This window comes from Bos mutus, chromosome 3 (assembly GCF_027580195.1).
Source record: "Bos mutus isolate GX-2022 chromosome 3, NWIPB_WYAK_1.1, whole genome shotgun sequence".
NCBI classification, from domain to species: Eukaryota; Metazoa; Chordata; class Mammalia; order Artiodactyla; family Bovidae; genus Bos; species Bos mutus.
The window spans coordinates 12693158-12721079 of NC_091619.1; the positions used below are offsets into that span (position 1 = coordinate 12693158).

Here is a 27922-nt window from a genome sequence, read left to right on the forward strand (position 1 = left end):
TTTGCTGTAGACTTAAAACTGCCCTAAAAATTATCTTTAAAAAAGAATGTTAATTACACAAGTAAGCTGTATTTTCTTGATTAATTAGCAAAATATCATTATCAAATGAAAAATTTTCTCAATACTGTGTAAATTGCAGATTATAAGTATACATCCAAGGATCACAGATTGAGAGCCAGCTATACAAGCTCCCCATGTTGGTACCATGAAAGATGTCCTATGGATACTCATTGTTATTGCAATAGTGATGGTGTTCCCAATATTTCTTTTCATTAAAGAAAACCCCTTTGATACTGCAAGTTTCCTGTCTTTGGTAAGTACCAGAAAGTATGGATGGGGTAAAGTTGAAATCTCTGGACTAGAAAAAAAGCAGGACATTAAGTGTCTATTTGTGTGAAATTATCACTAAATAGTAGACACTTGAAGAAAGTGAAAGTGAAGTCACTCACTTTCTGAGTGTCTGACTCTTTGCAACCCCATGGACTGTAGTAGGCCAGGCTCCTCTGTTCATGGGATTTTCCAGGCAAGAATACTGGAGTGGGTTGTCATTTCCTTCTCCAGGGGATCTTCCTGACCCAGGGATCGAACCTGGGTCTCCCACATTACCGGCAGACTCTTTACCGTCTGAGCCACCAGGGAATCCCAGACACTCAAAAAAGAAAGATAACAAATCTTAAGGACTCAATATATCATTTTTCTTTGATGGAAACAGTAAGGGATGTGGCACTCTGAAAAGAGAGAATTCAGGGCTGGGAAGAAATAACACTGTTTAATGTTTACTTAAAGCTGTCCTCCCCTCCTTTGTTTAACAGCAATTGATAAGGTAGAAAATATTTTCCTTGTTTAAAAAAAATTAGAAAATTTCCGTTGGTTTCAAAGTTATACATTTCCCCCCAGTTTTATACAATAGGATCTCAAACCTCAGGGAAGTTGTCATTTCCCCAAGCCAAAAAAATTCTAGGGAGTTGGGCTTCCCTGGTGGCTTAGACGGTAAAGAATCTGCCCGCCATGCAGGAGATGCAGGTTTGATCCCTGCGTGGGGAAGAGCCCCTGGAGAAGGGACAGGCTACCCACTCCAGTATTCTTGCCTAGAGAATTCCATGGACAGAGAAGCCTGGCTGGCTACAGTCCATGGAGTCGCAAAGAGTCGGACATGACTAACTGATTAACACTTTCACTTTCAAGAAAACTTCACCAGAAAACAGTAACAGCAAAGAAGCAAAGGGAGAGTGGTGAATGAATTTGGAAGGGTGAAGTGCCACCAATGGGAAGGAGTTTAGATTGGGGCATTGGGGTAGTATTACCTTGTCTCCCATCATTCTAAAGGAGACAAGGTTGTCTCCTGTATCTCTTGGGGTTCCCAGGTGGTGCAGTGGTAAAGAATCCACCTGCTAATGGAGGAGATGCAGGAGACATGCGTTCAATCCCCGGGCCAGCAATATCCCCTGGAGAAGGAAATGGAAACCCACTCCAGTACTCTTGCTGGAAAAATCTCACGGACAGAGAGGAGTTGGACATGACTAAGCAACTGAGCACTCCTGTATCTCTCACACCTAACATATTTTGCCCTTCATGGGATTAAGTGACCCATGTCAGACTGTAGTCATAAAGGTGATTGTGGGTGAAAAATATCATAGACTGACATTATCTCATTCCCTACATAAAATGGAAGATAACTAAAGTAATACCCTCTCCCTTTGCTCCAGGACCCATAACCTATACAAGAACCTCTGGTGTAAAACTTTTTCAGAAGATAAGTAAGAAACTGAAATGAGCCCTGAGCAAGCTTCCCTCTGTCCTGGAGACAGATTATTATGTTGTACAAAGGGGAATCCAGGCATTTTCACAAGGCATGAACATTATAGGTGAGACTTACCCTTTTCTCAGCAGGAAAAGGAGATGGTAGCTTGGCAGAGAGCCCGGATGCAGATCAGCCCTAGTAGAACAAACCACCTGGAAACCTTCAAAGATATTCAGAAAAACTCAGAACCACTCAAAAATGTGAACTCCTGTATCTTGATTGGAGCTCCTCCTCTGAAAAAAAGTGAGTGTGCTCAAGAAGCTATGTGATGCAGGGGCAGGTTAGGTAAGGGTATATAGAGAAGGCAGGTGTAAAGCAAAAGGGACCTATGACAGCATTTGACACAGATCACTCTCTATCAACATTCTTTAATTGCTTCCAAGGATCCTAGATTCTTATGATTTTCCTCTAAATTTCTTGATAGTTCCTCACTCTCATGCTGATTTATCTTCTGTCTCCAGCATCTAAATGTTAATATACCCCAGAGCTCAGTCCTTATCTAGACTTACTTTTTAAAAGTTGAAATATAGTTGATTTACAATACTGTATTAGTTTCATGTGTATAGCATTGTGATTTGATTTTTTTATAGGTTATATTCCATTATGGGTTACAATACCCAACACCTTATAAGCTTAGTTTCTTGGGTAACTCATCCAGTCTCACAGTTTTAAGTATCATCTATAGCAGCAGCCTATAATTTTGAGGTAAGTATAACTGTTGTCCTCACTGGCCTCTGCTGCAGTAGTATCCCTTTCTCTCTTGTCCCTGATAACCATGCTGGCATCTGTTACTGAAGTCTATGGCTAGCTAGGGAACATGAGAGATTTTAAATCAGGACTTTTAATACTCTTCATAAGGAAAACACTTTTTTCCCCTTTACATTTAAGTGCATTTTTGAGTTGAATGCATTTTGAAATATTGGTATTGAACTCATAATGTGTTTTATCTCTTAAAAATGTTTTAGCTCTGTTCACTAGAGCCTAGAAATGACTTACTACAATGAGCACTCACTATATAAATCCAATTTTTCACTAGAAAGAACTTCCTCTAAAAGGAGTTCCTTGGAAAAAGGCTGACTCAGGTCACAGGCAGGAATTATTCCATACAGAAAGGAAGCTTTTGAATACAACTAAAGTTGTATCAAAAGGGCTCAGGACCCAATTTTAAGAGGCTGATTATATCTGATAATTAATTGTCCTACAAATGATAGGACAATTTGAACATCAATAAAGATAAAATTTCAATGGTATGAAAACCATGAGTACATAGATACATAGAAAACAACAACAACCACCAAAAAGCAAAAGTTTTGTCACCATGGAGAATGTGAGGGAACCAGCTCCTAGCATTATTTTGAAAGCTAGTAAATAAAGGGAAAGAATCAAATATTTATCTCACTTTCCTTATGTGAACTATACTACTTGGTAACCAAGAAGTAGATGAAAGGAATTTTCTTTTTATAGAAGCATTCCAGTTAACAAATGAAGAAGGAATGTTAGCCTTAGAATATCACCATATTGCAACCTCTGGAGTATTAATGAATCTAGACACCGAACTTCAAAGTCTGCTAACATCCTAAAAACAGAAATTACCTGCCATTATGTGCCTTCTGATAGAGGAATGCATCACCAACTCATAAAGTATTATTGCCAGAAAATATAACCTGAATTTGATCAAATACTCATATCAATATTTTCTACAAACTCTGATCTCTACAAGTTTGTTCTTTTGCCAAAGAATTTGATTTCCTCTCCAATCTCTTTGAGACTGGATTTAATATATTTGAAATGTTCTTCTATGCACTGTTTCCTGTTAGTTTCTATTTATAGAGTTCTGTTCTTGGTTAAGTTGTTTTTCTTTCATTATATTGGTTATTCTTGTTTCAAGCTTTATAATCAAATGTTTGATGATTCATCTTTCAAATTAATATTCAAGAATCTAGAATGGATAGATTTTTCATTTGTTCTCGCTAATTGCCATCTCTGTTTGCCACCCTGTTACAGTGGGTTGTGATTAAGAAAGCTTGCCTCATTAGATTGCAGGGAAGCAGTGACATAAGGAGAAAGTAAGGAATGTGGGTAGCTGATTTGGGTGAACTAACCCTTTGTCTCTTCTATTAGAGCCCTAAGTCACCTGTGCTATTTCCTCCCTTATCTGCTTAGATAAACTCTGGCAACCTCTATAGTTCTGAATACCTACTTCATGTTCTTCAGGGAACCATACGTAGAACTTTACCATATAAACAAATGCCAGTCAGCTGTGTTATTTCCTTTTTCCCTCTTATGTCTAGAGTTCTTGGCTTCCATTCTTAAGTTCTCTCCAGCCATAGGACTCACACCCTGGCAGATCTCCCACCAGCTACTTGGTGATCACTGGTTCAGTAGTTTTGGAAATAATTCTGTGATTAATTATCCAGGTGACCATCCCAGGGCCCTTTCCTTTGTATTTGGTGGCTCAAACTTAGAATTCTTCTGAGGCTTTTGGAATAAAGATGTATCTGTGCAGTCATTTTCTCTGTGTGTCTTTTGAAATATGAATTCTTATGCTTAGATTTCTCCAATCCTATTTCATATTCTGTCATTCTTGCAGCAATTCATCAAATATTGAAATTCTCTCATGGTAAACTTTCTGGTTTTTCAATGTGATTTTGGGAAGAAGGAGACACAGGTGCAAATGTTTTTAGTCTATCATCTTTATTTCTTCCACAATAGTGTTTCAAAGGTAACACTAAAAAAACCCTCACAACTTGTGATGAAGCATTACTCCTAACATAGTCCATACTCAGGTCTAGGGGGGAGAAAATGTAAAATAGCTATAGTAATACAGAGAGTTGGCATATTAGAAAGACATAAGAAAATCTTATAACCTCAACCACAGCAACTATTTCCTTCACTTTCCTACATTGATACAAGTTCTGTTTTTTTCCCCTCAATCCTAGGACTGCTGACCATAGGAATTTCCTCAATGAAGCGTCCCCAAAGGAGCTACCTCTTGGACACCCTGGAATCTCTCTTTTATTCTTCCTCCTTATCTGAGCAGAAACACTTCATTGTTCTGGTACACTTGGCAGATCCTGATCCCATGTGGCGTGGTCAAGTGATCTCCAATATCTCAACCATCTTTAAGCCATATATCCAGGCCAGCCAGCTAGTAGTGATTAACACGCCTCTTAAAAGCTATCTTCCCTTGAAGAGCCTTAAGAGAAACTTTAATGACACTCCTGCCTATGTAGCCTTCCGTTCCAAGAGGAATATGGATTATGCCTTCCTCATGAACTTTGCTACCAACCACTCTGACTATTTCTTGACGATTGAAGATGATGTGAAATGTGTCCCTGGATTTGTCACCCAGATAGCTACTACAGTGTCTGCCTGGGAAAACAAACCTTGGGTGACTCTGGAATTCTCTCCATTGGGCTTCACTGGAAAACTCTTTCGTACTAAAGACCTCCCTTGTTTTGTTAATTTCCTTCTTCTCTTCTATCAAGAAATGCCCTGTGACTCCCTCCTCTCCCATTTTCATGATCTTCTCATGCAGCAAACACCAGTCCAGTTCCTCCCTTCCCTCTTCCAACACATGGGCAATTACTTCTCCTTTGAAGGCAAATTCAATAATCTCAAAGATAAAGAGTTTGAAGAGGATGACATTCGTTCTCCCAACAACCCTGCTGCCTCCATCTACACTAGCCTGAAGGCTACCAATGACTCTGTTCCTATGAATGCCTATAGCTTGAATAAGAATTTCTTTTATGCCAAGTCAGCTGAGGCTGGAAGCCATCTGACTGTGGTTTTGGACTCACCTGCTAAAGTGTTCCGAGTTCAAGTGTTGACTGGCTCTGACCTAAAAGGTGAGAATCAGCTGAAAGAGGGACAAATAGAACTTGGCTATGATTTTAATGATCAGATCAATGACTGTGATGACTATATTCTGCTGGGACTACTGGTAAACGGCATCCTAAATAAGCAAGTATTATCTAACAAGTCTGGGAAGAAGGTAAAATGTGTGAGATTGCTAGTGACAGCAACTCCATCCTCTGGAATAATAGTCAGGCACATTAACATCTGGGTTAAGTGAAGTTTAAGTAATATGTAGAGAAGCCATTGGGAGTTCTGGAGTGGTTATACTGGAGGTTAGAGTACACAGAGTTTAAAAAATTAAAGTCTTGAAATTGGCCAAGGACATCCCATTGTTGGGTCCTTTCAATATTATTAATAATAATAATAATAGCATGCTGAAAGGCAGAGTGACGGTAACATCCTTTTGGTACCAGAGAGCCACTAGTGGAAGAAGTAGGCTTGTCAAACCCTTCACTGGTTTTCTATCCAAAAGGATCTACCATCCAAAATTTGTTCCTTGGGTGAGAATACCAGACTTCTAGGAACAACAACATGTAGGTAGGATTGATTGATGCTCATAGCACATCCAAGAGATTCATTTCTTCCTATGTGGCAGAAGTAGATTGGTCAGGAGGGAAACATGACTTCTTCATAATCTCATTTGCCATTATAAGACAGTCATTCATTTGACAAGTATTTATTGATTATCTGTATGGTTGGGTAGAATCCTGTTCTACATAACCACTCAACATGCCAGAATATTCTTTTCTAGATGGAATTAAAATTATTAAAAATAATTTTCTTTGATTTCTGGTAGATCCTGTCCCCAGCATAGTTTTATCTCTGGGACTATAAGTTTTATTTCCATAGTTATATCTCTGGATGTTTCTGATAGGAAAACTTTGGATATTTTATTAACATTTTTTAAGTTCAGTTTGGCTATGAGATCTTTATACTCAGAAAAGTTTGAGCTCTGAGCCCTGAGCTCAAATAATGAGCAGTGTATGGTTTTTCCTAGCTTAGAACACATTCTATGAAGGCATGGAATAAGGAAAAAGAAGGGACACTTTTAGAAGGACTATTTGAGAAGAACTGAAATGAATTGTAATCAAAAATCATAGAAAGATCTGGAAATTTTTGAAATAGGAGAATAGGATGGAAACAAGGAAAGGGATGTGGGTGAAATCAAATAAAAATGGAAAGTAAATGCTTTGAGAGCATCAGTTGCTGGGGAACGGGGCAAGTGTATCCCATAGATATGAAAATGCACAATTCAAATCTCCTGCTACAGGCAGCATGATTGATAACTCCATTGTTGCCCTCTGAATTCACTCCAGTGTTGGTGTGTCAGGGCCATGTTTCCCACAGAATGTTCCCAGCCAATGACTGACCACAGAAGGAATACTATCAAATACCATTCTGGCAAGATGGTGGACTCCCAATAGGTGATGTTAGCTCAAGGACTCACTATCAACCTGTTTGAAACTTTCTTAGAATAATGCTGCAGTCCTAGACTCTTCCTAGCCAGTTCTTTCTCTGTCACCTTTCACAGTTTTCAGACCTTCACCACAATCTGAAGGCTTGCCAGTAAAAATCTCCCTCCACCAGTAAATCTCTTGACTCTCAAATCCCATTTTCAGCCTCTTGGCAAATGTGAACTATTAAAAAAGTATTGAGAATATGCTAAGAAAATGGCTAGTAAGATGAAGATTCTTTAATTTTCATGTATTATGAAATCTTTAATAATCTTTCTTTAATTGATTTCTAGTTTCATTCCATTGTGGTAGGAAAAGATACTTGATGTAATTTCTATCTTCTTGAATTTTTTGAAAATTGTTTTGTGGTGTGATATGTGATGTATGCTAGAAAATATTTCATATATGCTTGGGGAGAAACGTATTCTGCTGCTTTTGGATGAAATGTTCTATATATGTATATTAGGTTCATTTTGTAATAATGTTCAAGTTTTTTTTTTTTTTTTTTACAGTTTATTCTCTGGGTGATATATGCATTGTTTAGAGTGAGGTATAATATCTGAAACTATTATCATATTGCTGTTTATTTATCCTTTTATTTTAGTGTTGATTTATATGGTTAGGTGCTCTGACATTGCGTGCATAAGCATTTACCTTTATTATTTCCTCTAGATGAATTGGCATCTTCATATAATGAAATTCTTTGTCCTTTATGATCATTGTTAGCTTAAAGCCTATTTTGTATGATAAAGTTATAACTACCCTTATCATCTTTAGGTTATCATTTGCTTGAAATATCTTTTTATATCTCCTCACTCTCAGCCTTCATGTGTTCTTAAATCTAAAGTGAATCTCTTGAAGGTAACATATTGTTGGATATTATTTTCCTATCCATTCAGTCTTTCTCTGTCTTTTTATTATAAAATGTAATCCATTTACAACTAAAGTAAGTATTGATATATAAGGACTTGCATCACCATTTTATTTTATTTGTTTTTTAAATTTAAATTTATTTATTTTAATTGGAGGCTAATTACTTTACAATATTGTATTAGTTTTGCCATACATCAACATGAATCTGCCATGAGTGTACACGTGTTCCCCATCCTGAACCCCCCTCCCACCTCCCTCCCCATACTATCTCTCTGGCTGATCCCAGTGCACCAGCCCCAAGCATCCTGTATCCTGTATCAAACCTGGACTGGCAATTCGTTTCTTATATGATATTATACATGTTTTAATGCCATTCTCCCAAATCATCCCACCCTCTCCCTCTCCCACAGAGTCCAAAAGACTGTTCTATACATCTGTGTCTCAATTGTTCTCTTGCATACAGGGTTATCATTACCGTCTTTCTAAATTCCATATATATGCATTAGTATACTGTATTAATGTTTTTCTTTCTGGCTTATTTCACTCGGTATAATAGGCTCCGGTTTCATCCACCTCATTAGAACTTATTCAAATGTATTCCTTTTAACAGCTGAGTAATACTCCACTGTGTATATGTTCCACAGCTTTCTTATCCATTCGTTGCTTCCATGCCCTGGCTATTATAAACAGTGCTGTGATGAACATTGGGGTACATATGTCTCTTTCAATTCTGGTTTCCTTGGTGTGTATGCCCAGCAGTAGGATTGCTGGGTCATAAGGCAGTTCTATTTCCAGTTTTTTAAGGAATCTCCACACTGTTCTCCATAGTGGCTGTACTAGTTTGCATTCCCACCAACAGTGTAAGAGGGTTCCCTTTTCTCCACACCCTCTCCAGCATTTATTGCTTGTAGACTTTTGGATTGCAGCCATTCTGACTAGTGTGAAATGGTACTTCATTGTGGTTTTGATTTGCATTTCTCTGATAATGAGTGATGTTGAACATCTTTTCATGTGTTTGTTAGCCATCTGTAAGTCTTCTTTGGAGAAATGTCTATTTAGTTTTTTGGCCCATTTTTTGATTGGGTCATTTATTTTTCTGGAATTGAGCTGCAAGAGTTTCTTGTATATTTCTGAGATTAGTTGTTTATCAGTTGCTTCTTTTGCTATTATTTTCTCCCATTCCGAAGGCTGTCTTTTCACCTTGCTTATGATTTCCTTTATTGCGCAGAAGCTTTTAATTTTAATTAGGTCCCATTTGTTTATTTTTGCTTTTATTTCCAATATTCTGGGAGGTGGGTCATAGAGGATCCTGCTGTGATGTATGTCGGAGAGTGTTTTGCCTATGTTCTCCTCTAGGAGTTTTATAGTTGCTGGTCTTACATTTAGATCTTTAATCCATTTTGAGTTTATTTTTGTGTGTGGTGTTAGAAAGTGTTCTAGTTTCAATCTTTTACAAGTGGTTGACCAGTTTTCCCAGCACCACTTGTTAAAGAGATTGTCTTTAATCCATTGTATATTCTTGCCACGTTTGTCAAAGATAAGGTGTCCATATGTGCGTGGATTTATCTCTGGGCTTTCTATTTTGTTCCATTGATCAATATTTCTGTCTTTGTGCCAGTACCATACTGTCTTGATAACTGTGGCTTTGTAATAGAGCCTCAAGTCAGGAAGGTTGATTCCTCCAGTTCCATTCTTCTTTCTCAAGATAGCTTTGGCTATTCGAGGTTTTTTTGTATTTCCATACAAATTGTGAAATTATTTGTTCTAGTTCTGTGAAAAATACCATTGGTAGCTTGATAGGGATTTCATTGAATCTATAGATGGCTTTGGGTAGTATGCTCATTTTCACTATATTAATTCTTCTGATCTATGAACATGGTATATTTCTCCATCTATTTGTGTCCTCTTTGATTTCTTTCACAGTGTTTTATAGTTTTCTATATATAGGTCTTTAGTTTCTTTAGGTAGATATATTTCTAAGTATTTTATTCTTTCCGTTGCAATGGTGAATGGAATTGTTTCCTTAATTTCTCTATTTTCTCATGATTAGTGTATAGGAATGCAAGGGATTTCTCTGTGTTGATTTTATATCCTGCAACTTTACTATATTCATTGATTAGCTCTAGTAATTTTCTGGTGGAGTCTTTAGTGTTTTCTATGTAGAGGATCATGTCATCTGCAAAGAGTGAGAGTTTTACTTACTCTTTTCCAATCTGGATTCCTTTTATTTCTTTTTCTGCTCTGATTGCTGTGGCCAAAACTTGCAAAACTATGTTGAATAGTAGTGGTGAAAGTGGGCACCCTTGTCTTGTTCCTGGCTTTAGGGGAAATGCTTTCAATTTTTCACCATTGAGGATAATGTTTGCTGTGGGTTTGTCATATATAGCTTTTATTATGTTGAGGTATGTTCCTCCTATTCCTGCTTTCTGGAGAGTTTTTATCATAAATGGGTGTTGAATTTTGTCAAAGGCTTTCTCTGCATTTATTGAAATAATCATATGGCTTTTATTTTTCAATTTTGTTAATGTGGTGTATTACATTGATTTGTGGATATTGAAGAATCCATGCATCCCTGGGATAAAGCCCACTTGGTCATGGTGTATGATCTTTTTAATGTGTTGTTGGATTCTGATTGCTAGGAATTTGTTAAGGACTTTTGCATCTCTGTTCATCAGTGATATTGGCCTGTAGTTTTCTTTTTTTGTGGCATCTTTGTCTGGTTTTGGTTTTAGGGTAATGGTGGCCTCATAGAATGAGTTTGGAAGTTTACCTTCCTCTGTATTTTCTGGAAGAATTTGAGTAGGATAGGTGTTAGCTCTTCTCTAAATTTTTGGTAAAATTCAGCTGTGAAGCCGTCTGGACCTGGGCTTTTGTTTGCTGGAAGATTTTTGATTACAGTTTCAATTTCCGTGCTTGTGATGGGTCTGTTAAGATTTTCTATTTCTTCCTGGTTTAGTTTTGGAAAGTTGTACTTTTCTAAGAATTTGTCCATTTCTTCCAAGTTTTCCATTTTATTGGCATATAATTGCTGATAGTAGTCTCATGATCCTTTGTATTTCTGTGTTGTCTGTTGTGATCTCTCCATTTTCATTTCTAATTTTATTGATTTGATTTTTCTCCCTTTGTTTCTTGATGAGTCTGGCTAATGGTTTGTCAGTTTTATTTATCCTTTCAAAGAACCAGCTTTTGGCTTTGTTGATTTTTGCTATGGTCTCTTTTGTTTCTTTTGCATTTGTTTCTGCCCTAATTTTTAAGATTTCTTTCCTTCTACTAACCCTGGGGTTCTTAATTTCTTCCTTTTCTAGTTGCTTTAGGTGTAGAGTTAGGGTATTCATTTGACTTTTTTCTTATTTCTTGAGGTATGCCTGTATTTCTATGAGCCTTCCCCTTAGCACTGCTTTTACAGTGTCCCACGGGTTTTGGATTGTTGTGTTTTCATTTTCATTCATTTCTATGCATGTTTTGATTTCTTTTTTGATTTCTTCTGTGATTTGTTGGTTATTCAGCAGCGTGTTGTTCAGCCTCCATAAGTTGGAATTTTTAATAGTTTTTCTCCTGTAATTGAGATCTAATCTTACTGCATTGTGGTCAGAAAAGATGCTTGGAATGTTTTCAATTTTTTTGAATTTACCAAGGCTAGATTTATGGCCCAGGATGTGATCTGCCCTGGAGAAGGTTCTGTGTGCGCTTGAGAAAAAGGTGAAATTCATTGTTTTGGGGTGAAATGTCCTATAGATATCAATTAGGTCTAACTGGTCTATTACATCGTTTAAAGTTTGTGTTTCCTTGTTAATTTTCTGTTTAGTTGATCTATCCATAGGTGTGAATAGAGTATTAAAGTTTCCCACTATTATTGAGTTATTGTTAATTTCCCCTTTCATACTTGTTAGCATTTGTCTTACATATTGCAGTGCTCCTATGTTGGGTGCATATATATATTTATAATTGTTCTATTTTCTTCTTGGATTGATCCTCTGATCATTATGTAGTGTCCTTCTTTGTCTCTTTCACAGCCTTTGTTTTAAAGTCTGTTTTATCTGATATGAGTATTGCTACTCCTGCTTTCTTTTGGTCTCTATTTGCATGGAATATCTTTTTCCAGCCCTTCACTTTCAGTCTGTATGTGTCCCCTGTTTTGAGGTGGGTCTCTTGTAGACAACAATAATAGGGGTCTTGTTTTTGTATCCATTCAGTCAGTCTTTGTCTTTTGGTTGGGGCATTCAACCCATTTACGTTTAAGGTAATTATTGATAAGTATGATCCCATTGCCATTTACTTTACTGTTTTCGGTTCAAGTTTATACACCCTTTTTGTGTTTCCTTTCTAGAGAAGATCCTTTAGCATTTGTTGGAGAGCTGGTTTGGTGGTGCTGAATTCTCTCACCTTTTGCTTGTCTATAAAGCTTTTGATTTCTCTTTCATATTTTAATGAGATCCTTGCTGGGTACAGTAATCTGGGCTGTAGGTTATTTTCTTTCATCACTTTAAGTATGTCTTGCCATTCCCTCTTGGGCTGAAGAGTTTCTATTGAAAGATCAGCTGTTATCCTTATGGGAATTCCCTTGTGTGATATTTGTTGTTTTTCCCTTGCTGCTTTTAATACTTGTTCTTTGTGTTTGATCTTTGTTAATTTGATTAATATGTTTCTTGGAGTGTTTCACCTTGTGTTTATCCTATTTGGGACTCTCTGGGTTTCTTGGACTTGGGTGATTATTTCCTTCCCCATTTTAGGGAAGTTTTCAACTATTATCTCCTCAAGTATTTTCTCATGGTCTTTCTTTTTGTCTTCTTCTTCTGGGACTCCTATGATTCCAATGTTGGGGTGTTTAACACTGTCCTGGAGGTCTCCGAGATTGTCCTCATTTCTTTAAATTCATTTTTCTTTTTCCTCTCTGATTCATTTATTTTTACTATTCTATCTTCTACTTCACTAATCCTATCTTCTGCCTCTGTTATTCTACTCTTTGTTGCCTCCAGAGTGTTTTTGATCTCATTTATTGCATTATTCATTATATATTGACTCTTTAAAAAATTTTTCTAGGTCCTTGTTAAACCTTTCTTGCATCTTCTCAATCCTTGCCTACAGGCTATTTATCTGTGATTCCATTTTGATTTCAAGATTTTGGATCATTTTCACTATCATTATTCAGAATTCTTTATCAGGTGGATTTCCTATCTCTTCCTCTTTTGTTTGGTTTGGTGGGCATTTATCCTGTTCCTTTACCTGCTGGGTATTCCTCTGTCTCTTCATCTTGTTTATATTTCTGAGTTTGGGATGGCCTTTCTGTATTCTGGCAGTTTGTGGAGTTTCCTCACTGTAGGTGGGGTTGTACAGTTTGCTTGTCAAGGTTTCTTGGTTAGGGAAGCTTGTGTCAGTGTTCTGGTGGGTGGAGCTGGATTTCTTCTCTCTGGAGTGCAATGGAGTGTCCAGTAATGAGTTATGAGATGTCAATGGTTTTGGAGTAACTTTGGGCAGCCTGTATATTGGAGATCAGAGCTGTGTTCCTGTGTTGCTGGAGAATTTGCGTGGTATATCTTGCTCTGGAACTTGTTGGCCCTTGGTGGTGCTTGGTTTCAGTGAAAGTGTGGAGGCGTTGATGAGCTCCTGTCAATTAATGTTCCCGGGAGTCAGGAGTTCTCTGGTGTTCTCAGGATTTGGACTTAAGCCTCCTGCTTCTGGTTTTCAGTCTTCTTTTTACAGTAGTCTCAGGACTTCTCCTTCTATACAGCACCATTGATAAAACATCTACGTTAAAGATGAAAAGTTTCTCCAGTGAGGGACACCCAGAGAGGTTCACAGAGTTACATGGAGAAGAGAAGAAGGAGGAGGGAGTTAGAAGTGACCCAAATGAGATGAGGTGGAATCAATAGAGGAGAGAGCAAGCTAGCCAGTAATCACTTCCTTATGTGCACTCCACAACTGGACTGCTCAGAGATGTTCATGGAGTTATACAGAGAAGAGAAGAGGAAGGAAGGAAACAGAGGTGGCCAGGAGGATAAAAGGGGGGGAATGAAAAGGAGAGAGACAGATCCAGCCAGTAATCAGTTCCCTAAGTGTTCTCTACCATCTGGAACACACAGAGATTCACAGAATTGGGTAGAGAAGACAGGGGGTAGGGAGGAGACAGAGGCGACCTGGTGGAGAAAAAGGAGAGCCCAAAGGGGGAGACAGCAGTCAAGCCAGTAATCTCGCTCCCAAGTAAAAATGGGTACTCAAGAGTGGGGTTCTTAAAGGTACAAAATTGATAACAAACACCAAAAGGCAAAGATTAAAAATCTAGAGTTTGGAATTTCAAAAATACAATATTAAAGAAAAGAAGAAAAGAAAAGAAAGAAAAAAAAAAGAAAAGTCACAAAAATTACAAAAAAAATATATATATAAAGTTTGCTTTAAAAAATAGGGTCTTTTTTATGCAAAGGAGTAGTAGGTTATGGGGTTGCACAGAGTCGGACACGACTGAAGAGACTTAGCAGCAGCAGCAGCAGCAGCAGTAGGTTATAAAAGTGAAAAAGGAGTAATAGAGGGCTTAAAAATTCAAAAAAAAAAAAAAAGAATTATAGTAAAAATAGTAAAAATATATCTAGGACTTTCTCTGGTGTTGTTGTGGGCAATGTGGGGTCAGTTCATTTTCAGATAGTTCCTTGGTCCATCTTATATTTCTCAAGATCTATAGGCCCCTTCCTATGTAGTCGGTACTAATGACAGGGTGTTAATCTATTGCACCTGTCACTTCCAAGGTGGTTCCCTTTATTTTAGCTTCTTCTGTTTGCTGGTCTCTTCAGTGTCTGATTTCCACTCTGACACAAAGCGGGTGGTGGTGGACACTTTTTTTAGGCTCACTTGTTCAGTTGCGCTGTGGGGAGGGAGGGACCCTGCAAAGAAATAACACTGGCGTGTGCTCGCAGTGTCTCAGCCACACTGGGCCTGCCCCCCTCACGCACTTGTGCCTTCCCTGCCCACAGTGCTCAGGCTCTAGGTTGCTCTGCCGGGAAACGTCCAAGGCCGGCCCTGGGCTGCATGCACCTCCCAGGTCTAAGCCACTCAGGTTCAGGCACTTGGGTAGTCCTCAGAGGTGCAGACTCGGTTGGGCCTGCGTTTTGTGTCCTTCCCAGGTCCGAGCAGCTCAGGTGATGAGGTGTTTGGCGAGTGCGGTCGCTGCGACTTATCGCCTCCCCAGTCCCTGATGCTCGGTTTTCTGGGTGTACAACCGGTGCACCTTCTCAGGCAGATGTTGACTGTCCAGAACCCCAAGAAGTCTTAGTTAGCAAAGAAGCCTGCTTGCAGTTTGGTAGATAATGTCTCTCTGAGGCTGCGATTGCCTCCTTCTGGCTCTGGCTGCCTGTCACCGGAGGGGGATGGTCTGCAGCTGGCTAGTTTTGTTCAGTCCTTTGTTCTGTGCGCAGGCCTGGTGGTGTCTTAGGGCTGTTTGTGTGGTAGCTATCCCACTTGGGTTTGCTAACCCAAGTTAGTTTGCTCAGATTGCTCTCAGGGCATTCAGGCCCATCCTTACTCTAAGCAATGCAGTCCACGCCTCCCTGCCCAGCCCCTGCTTGCTAGTGGCAGGTGCAGGTGTCTGCGCTGCTTCTCTGCTGGGGGAGTTACCGTTGGGCTCATAATCTGTGGGTTTTAATTATTTATTTATTTTTCCTCTCTGTTATGTTGTCCTCTGTGCTTCCAAGGCTCGCCATAGACTCGGCAGTGAGAGTGTTTCCTGGTGTTTGGAAACTTCTCTCTTTTTAAGACTCCCTTCCCTGGACGGAGCTCTGTCCCTACCTCTTTTGTCTCTTATATATTTTCCTACCTTCTTTCGAAGACAATGGGCTTCTTTTTTGGGTGTTGGATGTCCTCTGTTGGCATTCAGAAGTTGTTTTGTGGAATTTACTCAGCGTTTAAATGTTCTTTTGATGAATTTGTGGAGGAGAAAGTGGTCTCCCCGTCCTATTCCTCCACCGTCTTAGGACTGCCTCCTTCGCGTCACCATTTGAAAATTGTTTTCCGAATCTTTTGCAAATCCATTTTCTCCTTTCCTCCTCTCTTCTTGTCTTTTGATGTCTTGCATGATTTAATAACTCTTTATGGTGATTTTATAACTTTTATGATGGGATGATTACTCTTTATAATATTTTGTTTATGGACTTCAGGCTTTTCCTTTGTAGTTACTATGATGCATAAAATATAATATCCTGTTTTAATTGATAATTTAATAGCATACAGAAAGTTTACAGTTTTATGCCTTCACCTTACATTTCAGGTTACTGATATAATTTGTTTTTCTTATTGTGTATCCAATATAAAATTATTAGAGTTATGGTTACTTTCAATATTCACTTTTAACTTTCTGATAGGTGTAAATTATCTACACACGACCATTACAACATCAGACAATCTGACTTTGACTATGTACTTAAATTTCTCAGTGAGTTTTCTTATATTTGTGTTTTTATGATGTTAATTAGCATCCTTTCATTTCAGTTTGAAGTACAACCTTTTGCATTTCTGGTAAGGTAGGTCTAGTGGTGATGGAAAGCCTCAGCTTTTTTTTTTTTTTTTTTCATGGAAAGTCTTTATTTTATGAAGGGCAGTTTTGCCTAGTATGATTTGTTTTTTCAATATTTTGAATGCATCATTTCACTCTCTCCTGGCTTGTAGTTTATGCTGAGAAATCTGCTTCTTGCCTTATGGAGGCTCCCCTTGTATATGGTGTGTTGTTTTCCTTTTCTTTCAAAATTCTCTCTTTGCCTTTGACTCGACAATTTAAGAAAGAAATGGCAACCCACTCCAGTACTTTTGTCGGGAAAATCCCATGGATGGAGGAGCCTGGTAGGCTACAGTCCATGGGGTCGTGAAGAGTCAGACATGACTGAAGCGACTTAGCAGCAGCAGCAGGAGCAGCTTGACAATTTAATTATAACATCTCTTGGGGTAGCCCTTTTCAAGTTCAACTTATTTTGGGGTTCTGTGGGTCTCATAGGTCTCTCTCTATATTTCTCTCTCCATGTTTTGGAAGTTTTCAGCCATTATATAGACTCTCTGTCCCTTTCTCTTTCTGCTCTCCTTTTAGGACTTGCAATAAATTGTTTCTCTTACTGGTGTCCCTTAATTGCTTTAGGTTTTCTTCATTCTTTTTCATTTTTGTCTATTTTTTCCTCTGACTGGGTAATTTCAAACAATCAGCTGAGTTCATGGATTCATTTTTCTGTTTGGTAGAGTTTGTGAGCTGCTGTTCAAGGGCACAATAGTTTTTTCTATTCAACTATTCCATTTTCCTGCTTTAGAATTTCTAGTTTTATGTGTGTGTGTGTGGGTGGGGGTAGTTTTCATTTATTTGTTGAACTTCTCATTTTGTTTATGCATTGTGCCTTAATTTCAAGTAGCTATGTGTGTGTTTATAGGTCTCTAAATGCCTTTAAGAGGATAATTCTAAATTCTTTGTCAGACAATTCATTGATCTCCTATTATTCAGGGTGGGATATTGGCATCTTATTAGTTTCCTTTGCTGGTGTCATGTTTACCTGATTCTTCACTTATATTAGGAATCTAAACAATGATGCAAATGAACTTATTTACAAAACAGAATTAGACTTTATGACTATAAATGCCTTTTATACATATGACTTTAAATAGTGTATTCCATGTATCACAGTAAGTTGTAAGTATTTTTAATGGAATATTGTGTTTACTTATATATATGGATAAATATGTCTATATAAATTTATATTCACATATAAATTCATATCTTATTGAAATATAGTTGCTTTACAACTTTGTATTAGTTTCTGCTGTATACACTGTGCTCTTTTAATACTCTCTGTCCCAACACATTCTTAGAACTTCTAAAAAGAAAAGATACATGCACCCCAATGTTCATAGCAGCACTATTTGCAATAACCAAGAATGGACTATTACAAAGACATTAAAAAAGAATGAAATAATGTCACTTCTAGAAACATAGATGGACCTACAGATTATCATATGAAATGAAGTAAGTCAGAGAAAGACAAATATCATATGATATTGGTTATATGTTGGAATGTAAAAAGAAGACACAAACTTCTTTGCAAAATAGAAATAGACCCATAGACATGGAAAACAAACTTATGAATACCAAAGGGGAAATGGGGGAGGGATATATTAGGAGTTTTGAATTAACATGTATATACACTTGTGTATGTAAAATAGATAATCAACAAGGACCTTTAGTTTAGCACAGGGAACTAGTCTTGTAATAACCTCTAGGGGAAAAGAATCTGAAAAATTCAAATATATATACATGAATTATATATACAGTATACCTAAAATTAACACAACTTTGTAAACCAACTATACTTTAATAAAAAATAAAATGAGCTTAAAAACTCATTTCTAAGTATAAAATTGTGAAGATAAGTAAGGACAGTGTAACTCTAATAAATGCATATCTTTTAAAAATAGAAGTATAGTTGACTTTCAATATTATATTAGTTTCAGGTGTAAGTTGTGTCTGACTTTTGGACCCAAGGCACTGTAACTCACCAAGCTTCTCTGTCCATGGGATTTCATAGGCAAGAATACTGCAGTGGGTTGCCATTTCCTTCTCCTGGGGATCTTCCTGATCCAGGGATTGAACTCATGTCTCCTTCATTGCAAGCAAATTCTTTACCCACTTAGCCATCTGGAAACCCTTTAGTTTTTAATCTCTTGTCCATTAGTCTTTAATCATCAACCACAAATGGTGATGGTACAAATGGATAGTCATAATAAAAGAAATAGACACAAACTTTGGACCTTAGACATAAATTCTCTCAACATCAACTTAAATACAAAACTATAAAAGTTATAGTGGGAAACTTTACATGAGAAAATTTACATAAGCTAGTTTGATGTTTAGTTTTTATATACAACATGAGAAGCATGATCCATGAAGGAAAAATCAGTAATATAGACTTTATTAAATCTAAAATATACACTCTGTGGAACACAGAAAATATTCAAAGAATGGAAAGGTAAGTCTCTAGAATATATTTGCAAAACACATTATGTGAGGAAAGACTTTCATTAAAAATACTAAAAACAAAAAACAAACAAACAAACAAAAAACCAGTAAAACTTCACAGTAAGAGAAAAATCCCTGAATTGAAACAAGTAGACAAATATATAAATAGACATCTTACCAAAGCATATATGAAGTGCTCAACATTGGGGAATTATGGAAAATAAAATGCATCATGCATTTTAAATGAGAAAGCAAAGGAAAACAACAATGATATGCTTATCCATCTATTAAAATGGCTAAGAAATAAAAACCGAGATTACCAATAGCTGGTGAAGATGTAAGACAACAGAAAAACTTCATTGCTGATGGGACTCCAAATGGTAAAGCTGCTTGGGAAGAAATCTTGCCAGATTCTTGTGAAGCTAAGCATACAGTCACCGTGCTGTGCTGTGCTTAGTCACTCAGTCATGTTTGACTCTTTGCAATCCCATGGATTGTACCCTGCCAGGCTCCTCTGTCCACGTGGATTCTGCAGGCTTAATAACTGTTACTAAAATTAATAGTTTTCTAAATTTCCAAATATTTCTAAAATTAATAGTTATTCTCCGAGTTAATAAACTACTAGTAAAACTAAACAACAAGGAAGAAACCACAAATATCCAGTATCAGAAATCAATTAAGAAGAATTCTTTATACAGCACTTAGATGATGCTGTGAAAGTGCTGAACTCAATATGCCAGCAAATTGGGAAAACTCAGCAGTGGCCACAGGATTGGAAAAGGTCAGTTTTCATTCCAATCCCAAAGAAAGGCAATGCCAAAGAATGCTCAAACTACTGCACAATTGCACTCATCTCACACACTAGTAAAGTAATGCTCAAAATTCTCCAAGCCAGGCTTCAGTAATACGTGAACCGTGAACTTCCAGATGTTCAAGCTGGTTTTAGAAAAGGCAGAGGAACCAGAGATCAAATTGCCAACATCCAGTGGATCATCGAAAAAGCAAGAGAATTCCAGAAAAACAACTATTTCTGCTTTATTGACTATGCCAAAGCCTATGACTGTGTGGATCACAATAAACTGTGGAAAATTCTGAAAGAGATGGGAATACCAGACCACCTGACCTACCTCTTGAGAAACCTGTATGCAGGTCAGGAAGCAATAGTTAGAACTGGACATGGAACAACAGACTGGTTCCAAATAGGAAAAGGAATACGTCAAGGTTGTATATTGCCACCCTGCTTATTTAACTTACATGCAGAGTACATCATGAGAAATGCTGGGCTGGAAGAAGTACAAGCTAGAATCAAAATTTCCGGGAGAAATATCAATAACCTCAGATATGCAGATGACACCATCCTTATGGCATAAAGTGAAAAGGAACTAAAAAAACCTCTTGATGAAAGTGAAAGAGGAGAGTGAAAAAGTTGGCTTAAAGCTCAACATTCAGAAAATGAAGATCATGGCATCTTGTCCCATCACTTCATGGGAAATAGATGGGGAAACAGTGTCAGACTTTATTTTTTTGGGGTCCAAAATCACTGCAGATGTTGATTGCAGTCATGAAATTAAAAGGTGCTTACTCCTTGGAAGGAAAGTTATGACCAACCTAGATAACATATTGAAAAGCAGAGACATTACTTTGCCAACAATGGTCCGTCTAGTCAAGGCTATGGTTTTTCCTGTGGTCATGTATGGATGTGAGAGTTGGACTGTGAAGAAAGCTGAGCACTGAAGAATTGATGCTTTTGAACTGTGGTGTTGGAGAAGACTCTTGAGAGTCCCTTGGACTACAAGGAGATCCAACCAGTCCATTCTAAAGGAGATCAGCCCTGGGATTTCTTTGGAAGGAACGATGCTAAAGCTGAAACTCCAGTACTTTGGCCACCTCATGCGAAGAGTTGACTCATTGGAAAAGACTCTGATGCTGGGAGAGATTGGGGGCGGGAGGAGAAGGGGACGACAGAGGATGAGATGGTTGGATGGCATCACTGACTGGACGGACGTGAGTCTGAGTGAACTCTGGGAGTTGGTGATGGACAGGGAGGCCTGGCATGCTGCGATTCATGGGGTCACAAAGAGTCGGACAAGACTGCATGACTGAACTGAACTAAACTAGACCTTGACAAGGTACTTAGAGAACTTTGTGAAATATTTAGGACTAATAATTAAACAACAGAGGTCAAAATTCAGTATGTTATAAAAACCAATGTATCAAAATTGACACATAAAAATAGAATAAAATAAGAAAAATGTATATATCTACTAAATAAATCATAGCCAATTAATTAATAATTAGCTATAAAAAGGAACACATTTGAGTCAGTTCTAATGAGATGGATGAACCTAGAGACTTTTACGTGGAGAAGGAAATGGCAACCCACGCCAGTACTCTTGCCTGGAAAATCCCATGGACGCAGGAGCCTGGTAGGCTACAGTCCATGGGGTCGTGAAAAATTGGACACAACTTCACTTTCACTTTCACTTTTCACTTTCATGCATTGGAGAAGGAAATGGAAACCCACTCCAGTGTTCTTGCCTAGAGGAGAATCCCAGCGACAGGGGAGCCTGGTGGGCTGCCATCTATGGGGTCGCACAGAGTTAGACATGACTGAAGCGACTTAGCAGCAGCATCAGCAGAGACAACTATACAGAGTGAAGTAAGAAAAAGAGAGATAAATGTTGTATACTAACACATGTATATAGAATCTAGAAAGATGGTACTGATGAATTTATTTGCAAGGCAGCAGTGGAGAAACAGACATAGAGAACAGACATATGGACATGGTGAGAGGGGAGGAGAGGGCAAGATGTAGGAGAGAGTAACATGGAAACTTACATTACCATAAGTAAAATAGATAGCCAAAGGGAGTTTGCTGTATGACTCAGGGGACTCAAACAGGATTTCTGTATCAGCCTAGAGGGGTAGGATGGGGAGGGAGATGGGAGGGAAATTTAAGAGGAAGGGGACATATGTATACCTATGACTGATTTATGTTGATGTTTGACAGGAAACAACAAAATTCTGTAAAGCAATTATCCTTCAATTAAAAAATAAATAAATCTTTAAAAAAGAAAAAAACATAATTAAAAAGCCAGACCAACTAACCACAGAAGCAACAAAAACTTTCCACAGACAAAACTATAGGTCTGCAATTATAAAATACCCAAATAATTAAAAAAATTTTAACTCATAAATAATCTGCATTTGCCATTTGTGGAGAAAAATAAAATATTTTTCAGTTTCTTTTGTGAGGCCACCATTACACTGACACCATAATTCTACCAGGACATTAGAAAACAAAGTATAGGCCATGTTTTTCATAAGCAAAGGTGAAGATATTCTAAGCGAAGTATTATTATATAAATTAAGCTATATGATAAATCATAATTGTATAATATCAAGTGAAACATACTTGAACAGGGGTCCTCAACCCCCAGGTTATGGACCACTATCAGTCCATGGCCCGTTAGGAACTGGGCTGCACAGCAGGAGGTGAGTGACAGGTAGGTGAGCAAAGCTTCATCTGTATTTACAGCTATTCCCCATTGTTCACATTACACTCTGAGCTCCACTTCCTGTCAGATCAGCAAAGGCATTAGATTCTTATGGAAGGGTGAGCCCTACCGTCAATTGTGCATGCAAGGGATCTAGGTTGAGCACTCTTTATGAGAATTTAATGCCTGATGATCTGAGGTAGAACTGAGGTGGTGAAGCTAGCACAGGGAAGTGGCCACAAATGGAGATCATCATTAGCAAAGAGGTTTGGCTGCACAGATACCATAATAAATCAGTTGTTTACAGACTCATATCAAAACCCTATCAGTGAATGGCAAGTGACAATTAAGCTGCATCTGGTGGCAGACTTTAAATCAAAATCTGACACTTATTTTAGTGCATGCATAGCTCACATATTATTTTATTTATCACTTCTATCCATGACTATTTCATGCACTGCACTTGTCTCAGTCACAGTTTTGATAAGCCTACAAGCTAACCTAGCCAAAATGAGTAAAAAACAAATGTCTCTGGAGAGCTTCTTTGAACAGGGGGAAAGACCCAATGATGAGATAGCAGAAGACTCTAAGACTGTCAACAAAAAGAAAGCTGAATTTTAAAGAACACTAAGAGTCCTAAACTATGGGTTCATTGCACAGGTGAGCCACATTCTCTAAGCCCACTTTGTATAATATGTGGTGACTGGCTAACCGATGAAGCCATGAAACCTTCAAAACTTCTTTGCCACATGGAGACTAAGCACCCTGCATTAAAAGACAATCTTTTGCAGCAGTGGAGATGCAAACATAGAGAACAGACTTGTGGATGCAGTGGAGGAAGGAGAGGGTGGGATGAATTGAAACAGTAACATTGAAACATATACTGCTGCTGCTGCTGCTGCTGCTGCTAAGTCGCTTCCGTCGTGTCCGACTCTGTGTGACCCCATAGACGGCAGCCCACCAGGCTCTGCCGTCTCTGGGATTCTCCAGGCAAGAACACTGGAGTGGGTTGCCATTGCCTTCTCCAATGCGTGAAAGTGAAGTCGCTCAGTCGGTCTGGCTCTTTGCAACCCCCATGGATTGCAGCCTCCCAGGCTCCTCCGTCCACGGGATTTTTCCGGCACGAGTACTGGAGTGGGTTGCCATTTCCTTCTCCAGAAACATATACATTACCACCTAAAATCGATAATCAGTGTATGATGCAGAGAGCTCAAATCTGGTGCTCTGTGACAACACAGAAGGATGGGATGGGGTAGGAGATGGGAGGGAGGTTCAAGAGGGAAGTGCCATATGTATAGCTGATTCATGTTTTTGTATGGCAGAAACTAACAATATATTGTAAAGCAATTATCCTCCAATTAAAACTTTTAAAAAGTGAAAAAAATCTTTGGAGGTTTTCAAAAGAAAAAACATAAACACAAAGAACAGAAGGAATTATTGAAGGCCAGCACTTCATCAAGTATGTCTGCACTTCCTTTTCAGTATATTTTCCAGGAAAGTGTGCGTATGTTATGTGCACTTTTGTCACTAACATCACAGCTGCAGAATTATTCAAGTCTTTGAATGATTACATATCAGGAAAACTGAACTGTTTCTGATTTCACTACTTGGGACAAAAAAGTAGCTTCTGACCATAGAACACAGCCTATATCATCTATAGAGAAATGCTGACTAGCCAAGAAAAATTACCTGTATTAACAATGTTTTGTGGGCTGTGATTAAAATTATCAACCACGTTAAAGTACATAACCTTAAGTCACATCTGTTCATGCAGCTTTGTGGAGATGAATGCAGAGCACACACATCTTCTTTTATACACGAAGTGAGATGGCTTTCTAAAGGTAGACGACTGGCCAGAGTTTTTGAGTTATAACTGCTCCAGAGATTTATTTTAGAAAAACATTCACCACTAGCAAAATAAAGAATGGGTCACAAAACTTCCTTAATTGTTTAACATATTCAACCTGCTCAACGAACTCTATCTGTCACTTCAGGAGAGAACAACTGTGTTCAAGTCAGCAAATAAAGTAGCTGCATTCAAAGCCAAACTGGAATTATGGGGAGTGATGAGTGATCTTTCATATTTTTGACAGATTTCACATATTAGGAGAGATTTTCAAAGGGACTGAACTAGGGTTTTACCTCACAGCTGCTGCATGGTCACCTATCTCAGCTTTCAAAAGAGTTTGAGCATTACTTCCCAACCACAAAAGACCCCTGAACTGGGAAGGAATGGATCCATGACCCATCTGTGAATAAGCCAGGTGAATCTACTTTGTCTGTGCTACAAGAGGATCAACTGCTTGAGATCGCAAATGATGGTGGCTTTGAAAGTAGGTTTGAAGCAACTTCAAATCTCCATACATTCTGGATTAAAGTCAAAGTCCTGAGATTGCCACAAAAGCACTGAAAAGTCTGCTTCCATTTGCAGCATCTTATCTTCTGCAGTGACAGCAACCAAAACAAGATTATGGAGTAGATTGGATACGAACAACAAACTTCAGGTGTTATTGTCTCACATCACACCCAGATGAGACTGTCTAGTTGCAGGAAAACAACCCCAAGGCTCCCACTGATACTGCATTATCATGAGTGGTATAATTGTTCTTGTTGAGTTGCTCAGTCATGCTCGACTCTTTGCAATCCCATGGACTGCAGCATGCCAGGCTTCCCTATCTTTCACCATCTCTGAGAGTTTGCACAGACTCATGTCCATTGACTTGGTGATGCCATCCAACCACCTCATCCTCTGTCGACTGCTTCTTCTACAGCCTTCAATCTTTCCGAGCATCAGGGTCTTTTCTAATCAGTTGGCTCTTTGCATTAGGTGGCCAAAGTATTGGAGCTTCAGCATCAGTCCTTTCTATGAATATTCAGGGTTGATTTCCTTTAGGATAGACTAGTTTGATCTCCTTCCAGTCCAAGGGACTCAAGAGTCTTCTCCAACACCACAGTTTGAAAGCATCAGTTCTTCCATGCTCAGCCTTCTTTATGGCCAACTCTCACATACATGTATGACTACTGGAAACATGATAGCTTGGACTATACAGATCTTTGTTGGCAAAGTAATGTCTCTGCTTTTTAGGTATGTTTCTGCTGCCTAGGTATGTCAAAACTTTTCTTCCAAGGAGCAAGCATCTTTTAATTTCGTGGCTGCAGTCAAAATTCACAGTGATTTTGGAGGCCAAGAAAATGAAATCTGCCACTGTTTTCATTTTTTCCCTTTCTGTTTGTCATGAGGTGATGGGACAGGATCCCATGATCTTAGTTTTTTGAATGTTGAGTTTTAAGCCAGCTTTTCACACTCCTCTTTGACCTTCATCAAGAGGCTCCATAGTTCCTCTTAACTTGTTGCCATTACGGTGATATCATCTGCATATCTGAGGTTGTTGTTATTTCTCCTGGCAATCTTCATTCCAGCTTGTGAGTCATCAGCTAGGCATTTTGCATGATACACTCTGCATATAAGTAAAAAAAGCAGGATGACAATATACAACTTTGACATACTCCTTTCCCAATTTGGAACCAGTTCATTGTTCCATGTCTTGTTCGAACTTGCTTCTTGACATGTGTACAGGTTAATCAGGAGACAGGTAAGGTGGCAGAGTGTTCCCATCTCTCTAAGAATTTCCCACAGTTTGTTGTGATCCACACAGTCAAAGACTGTGTAAGTGTATGTATATATGTATGGCTTGGGAGCAGAAGAAGATGGTGGATCAGTAAGACAGGGAGATTGTCAGCCTCCCCACAAATAACATCAAAAATTCATCAAAATATGGAACAACTCCTACAAAGCAACCTCTAGGTGACAGCAGAAGACCGCAGGCCTCCAGCGGGGCAGGCTAAGCTCCCTGGAATGAGGTAGGAGAGAGAATGGAGACAAAAAAGGGGAAAAGACAGGAGAACTTCCTGATGGGAGCTTATGCCTTGAGGGAGGGAGAGAGTCATGAAGCAGGAAGAGTTCCCATGCACTGGGAAGCTCCCTTACAGAGCCCAAAGAGGAGCTGTGGAATCTCAGAAAACAGGGCAAAGCACAGGATTAGAAGGCACGAAACAGAGAAAACTGCACTTCTCAGCCCATAACAACTCACAGACTTGGCCCCAACCAGATGTCAGGCTTGGGGAACCGAGAGAAGCCCACAGAAGCCCCTCAGCACAAAGGGCGAGCCTGGGGCACCAAGAGAGGTGTGGCGTACAAACCTCTCCAGCACACACAAAGCCAGTGGCACAGACAGTGGGTCCCAGGGACTGAAAGAACACACAAGTTCCGTGAAGTAAAGGGTGGGTCCAGTGAGTCAAGACAAGTGTACACAAGTCCTGCAATGCAGAAGGCAGGCCCAGGAAGCTGAGACAAGTGCACACAAGCCCCATGATAAAGAGGGCAAGCTCAGCAGGCTGAGGGAATCCCACACAACTGTCAGTGACACAGAGGGCAGGGTTGGGGAGCTGAGAAAAGATCCACTCAAGCCCCTAACTAGCAAGTTTTGGCCTGCAATGCAGAGAAGGACTGGGGAACAGAAGAACCAGCAAAGATTCCAGGGACAAGTAAGGGGGCTGGCAGCAGTGAAAGATATGCTGAGAGGGCCACTTTGATAGTGGCTATGGAAACAGACATGTTTAACACTGCCAAAGCCAGAAGGACCGCCCAAAGCCATACTGAATCCATAGACATCCCCAAACCTACTACTGTACACTGCACTGTCCTTCAGAGAGACGAGATCCAGCTCCATCAATCAGAACGCAGGCACAAGTTCCCCCAACGAGGAAAACATCACAGGACACTAACCCAGCCCCATCTATGGGGGCAGACTCTACAACCAAGAACTATGATCTTGATAACTATTTTAAAGTTTTTCTTACATAGCACACTATGTTTTCCCCCTACATATTTCCACCTTCACATTAGCCCTTTGCAGCGCTGTAGAGTTTCCCTCTTTTTCTTGTTAAATTTTTTTAAAGGTTTTTTTTCCTTTGTCACCATTTTTTTGTGTGTGTGTGTGATTTTTTTCTGATTTTGTTTTTGGTATATTTGACTGTTTTCTTGTAGTTCTTTATTGGCTGCTGCTATTCCCGACTATATAAGAATCTTTTTCACATAGAGCTATTTATCTTTGCTTTTCTATTTTTCCTTTTTTCACTCTCTTTGTTAACCTTTTCCACCCCTTCCCTTTCTCTTTGCTCTCGCTTCTCTTTTTTTCTCTTTCTCTTCCCTTTTGCTTTCACTCTTTCTTTTTTGTAAGTTAAATTGTTGAGCTCTCTTTGCTATATTCCCCAGTTGGCAGCCTGCTCAGGCTTAGTTTTCCAGGTTGAATACTAGCTAGCTCTTCTTTTAATTGGTTAATATCCCTTTTGGTTTCCCTTGTTCACCAAGATAATCTCCTGTACTCTTTTCTTCAGAATACTTTGGTTATAACTCTATGTGAAAGTGTGTGTATATGTCCTACTATTTCTCTAATGACCTTCTTGA

At 38.8% G+C, this 27922-nt stretch overlaps 1 protein-coding gene across 1 annotated transcript in view; it reads left to right on the top strand.

Annotated features, from left to right (window-relative positions):
- The first annotated feature begins 205 nt into the window (after window positions 1–205).
- Window positions 206–27922, top strand: part of LOC102278138 (alpha-1,6-mannosyl-glycoprotein 4-beta-N-acetylglucosaminyltransferase) — a 32014-nt gene continuing 4297 nt past the window's right edge. The window contains exons 1-3 of the mRNA XM_070368723.1: window positions 206–313; window positions 1891–2044; window positions 4741–5795. Coding sequence (XP_070224824.1) covers window positions 206–313; window positions 1891–2044; window positions 4741–5795 — 1317 coding nt within the window. The remainder of the gene's footprint in view (window positions 314–1890; window positions 2045–4740; window positions 5796–27922) is intronic.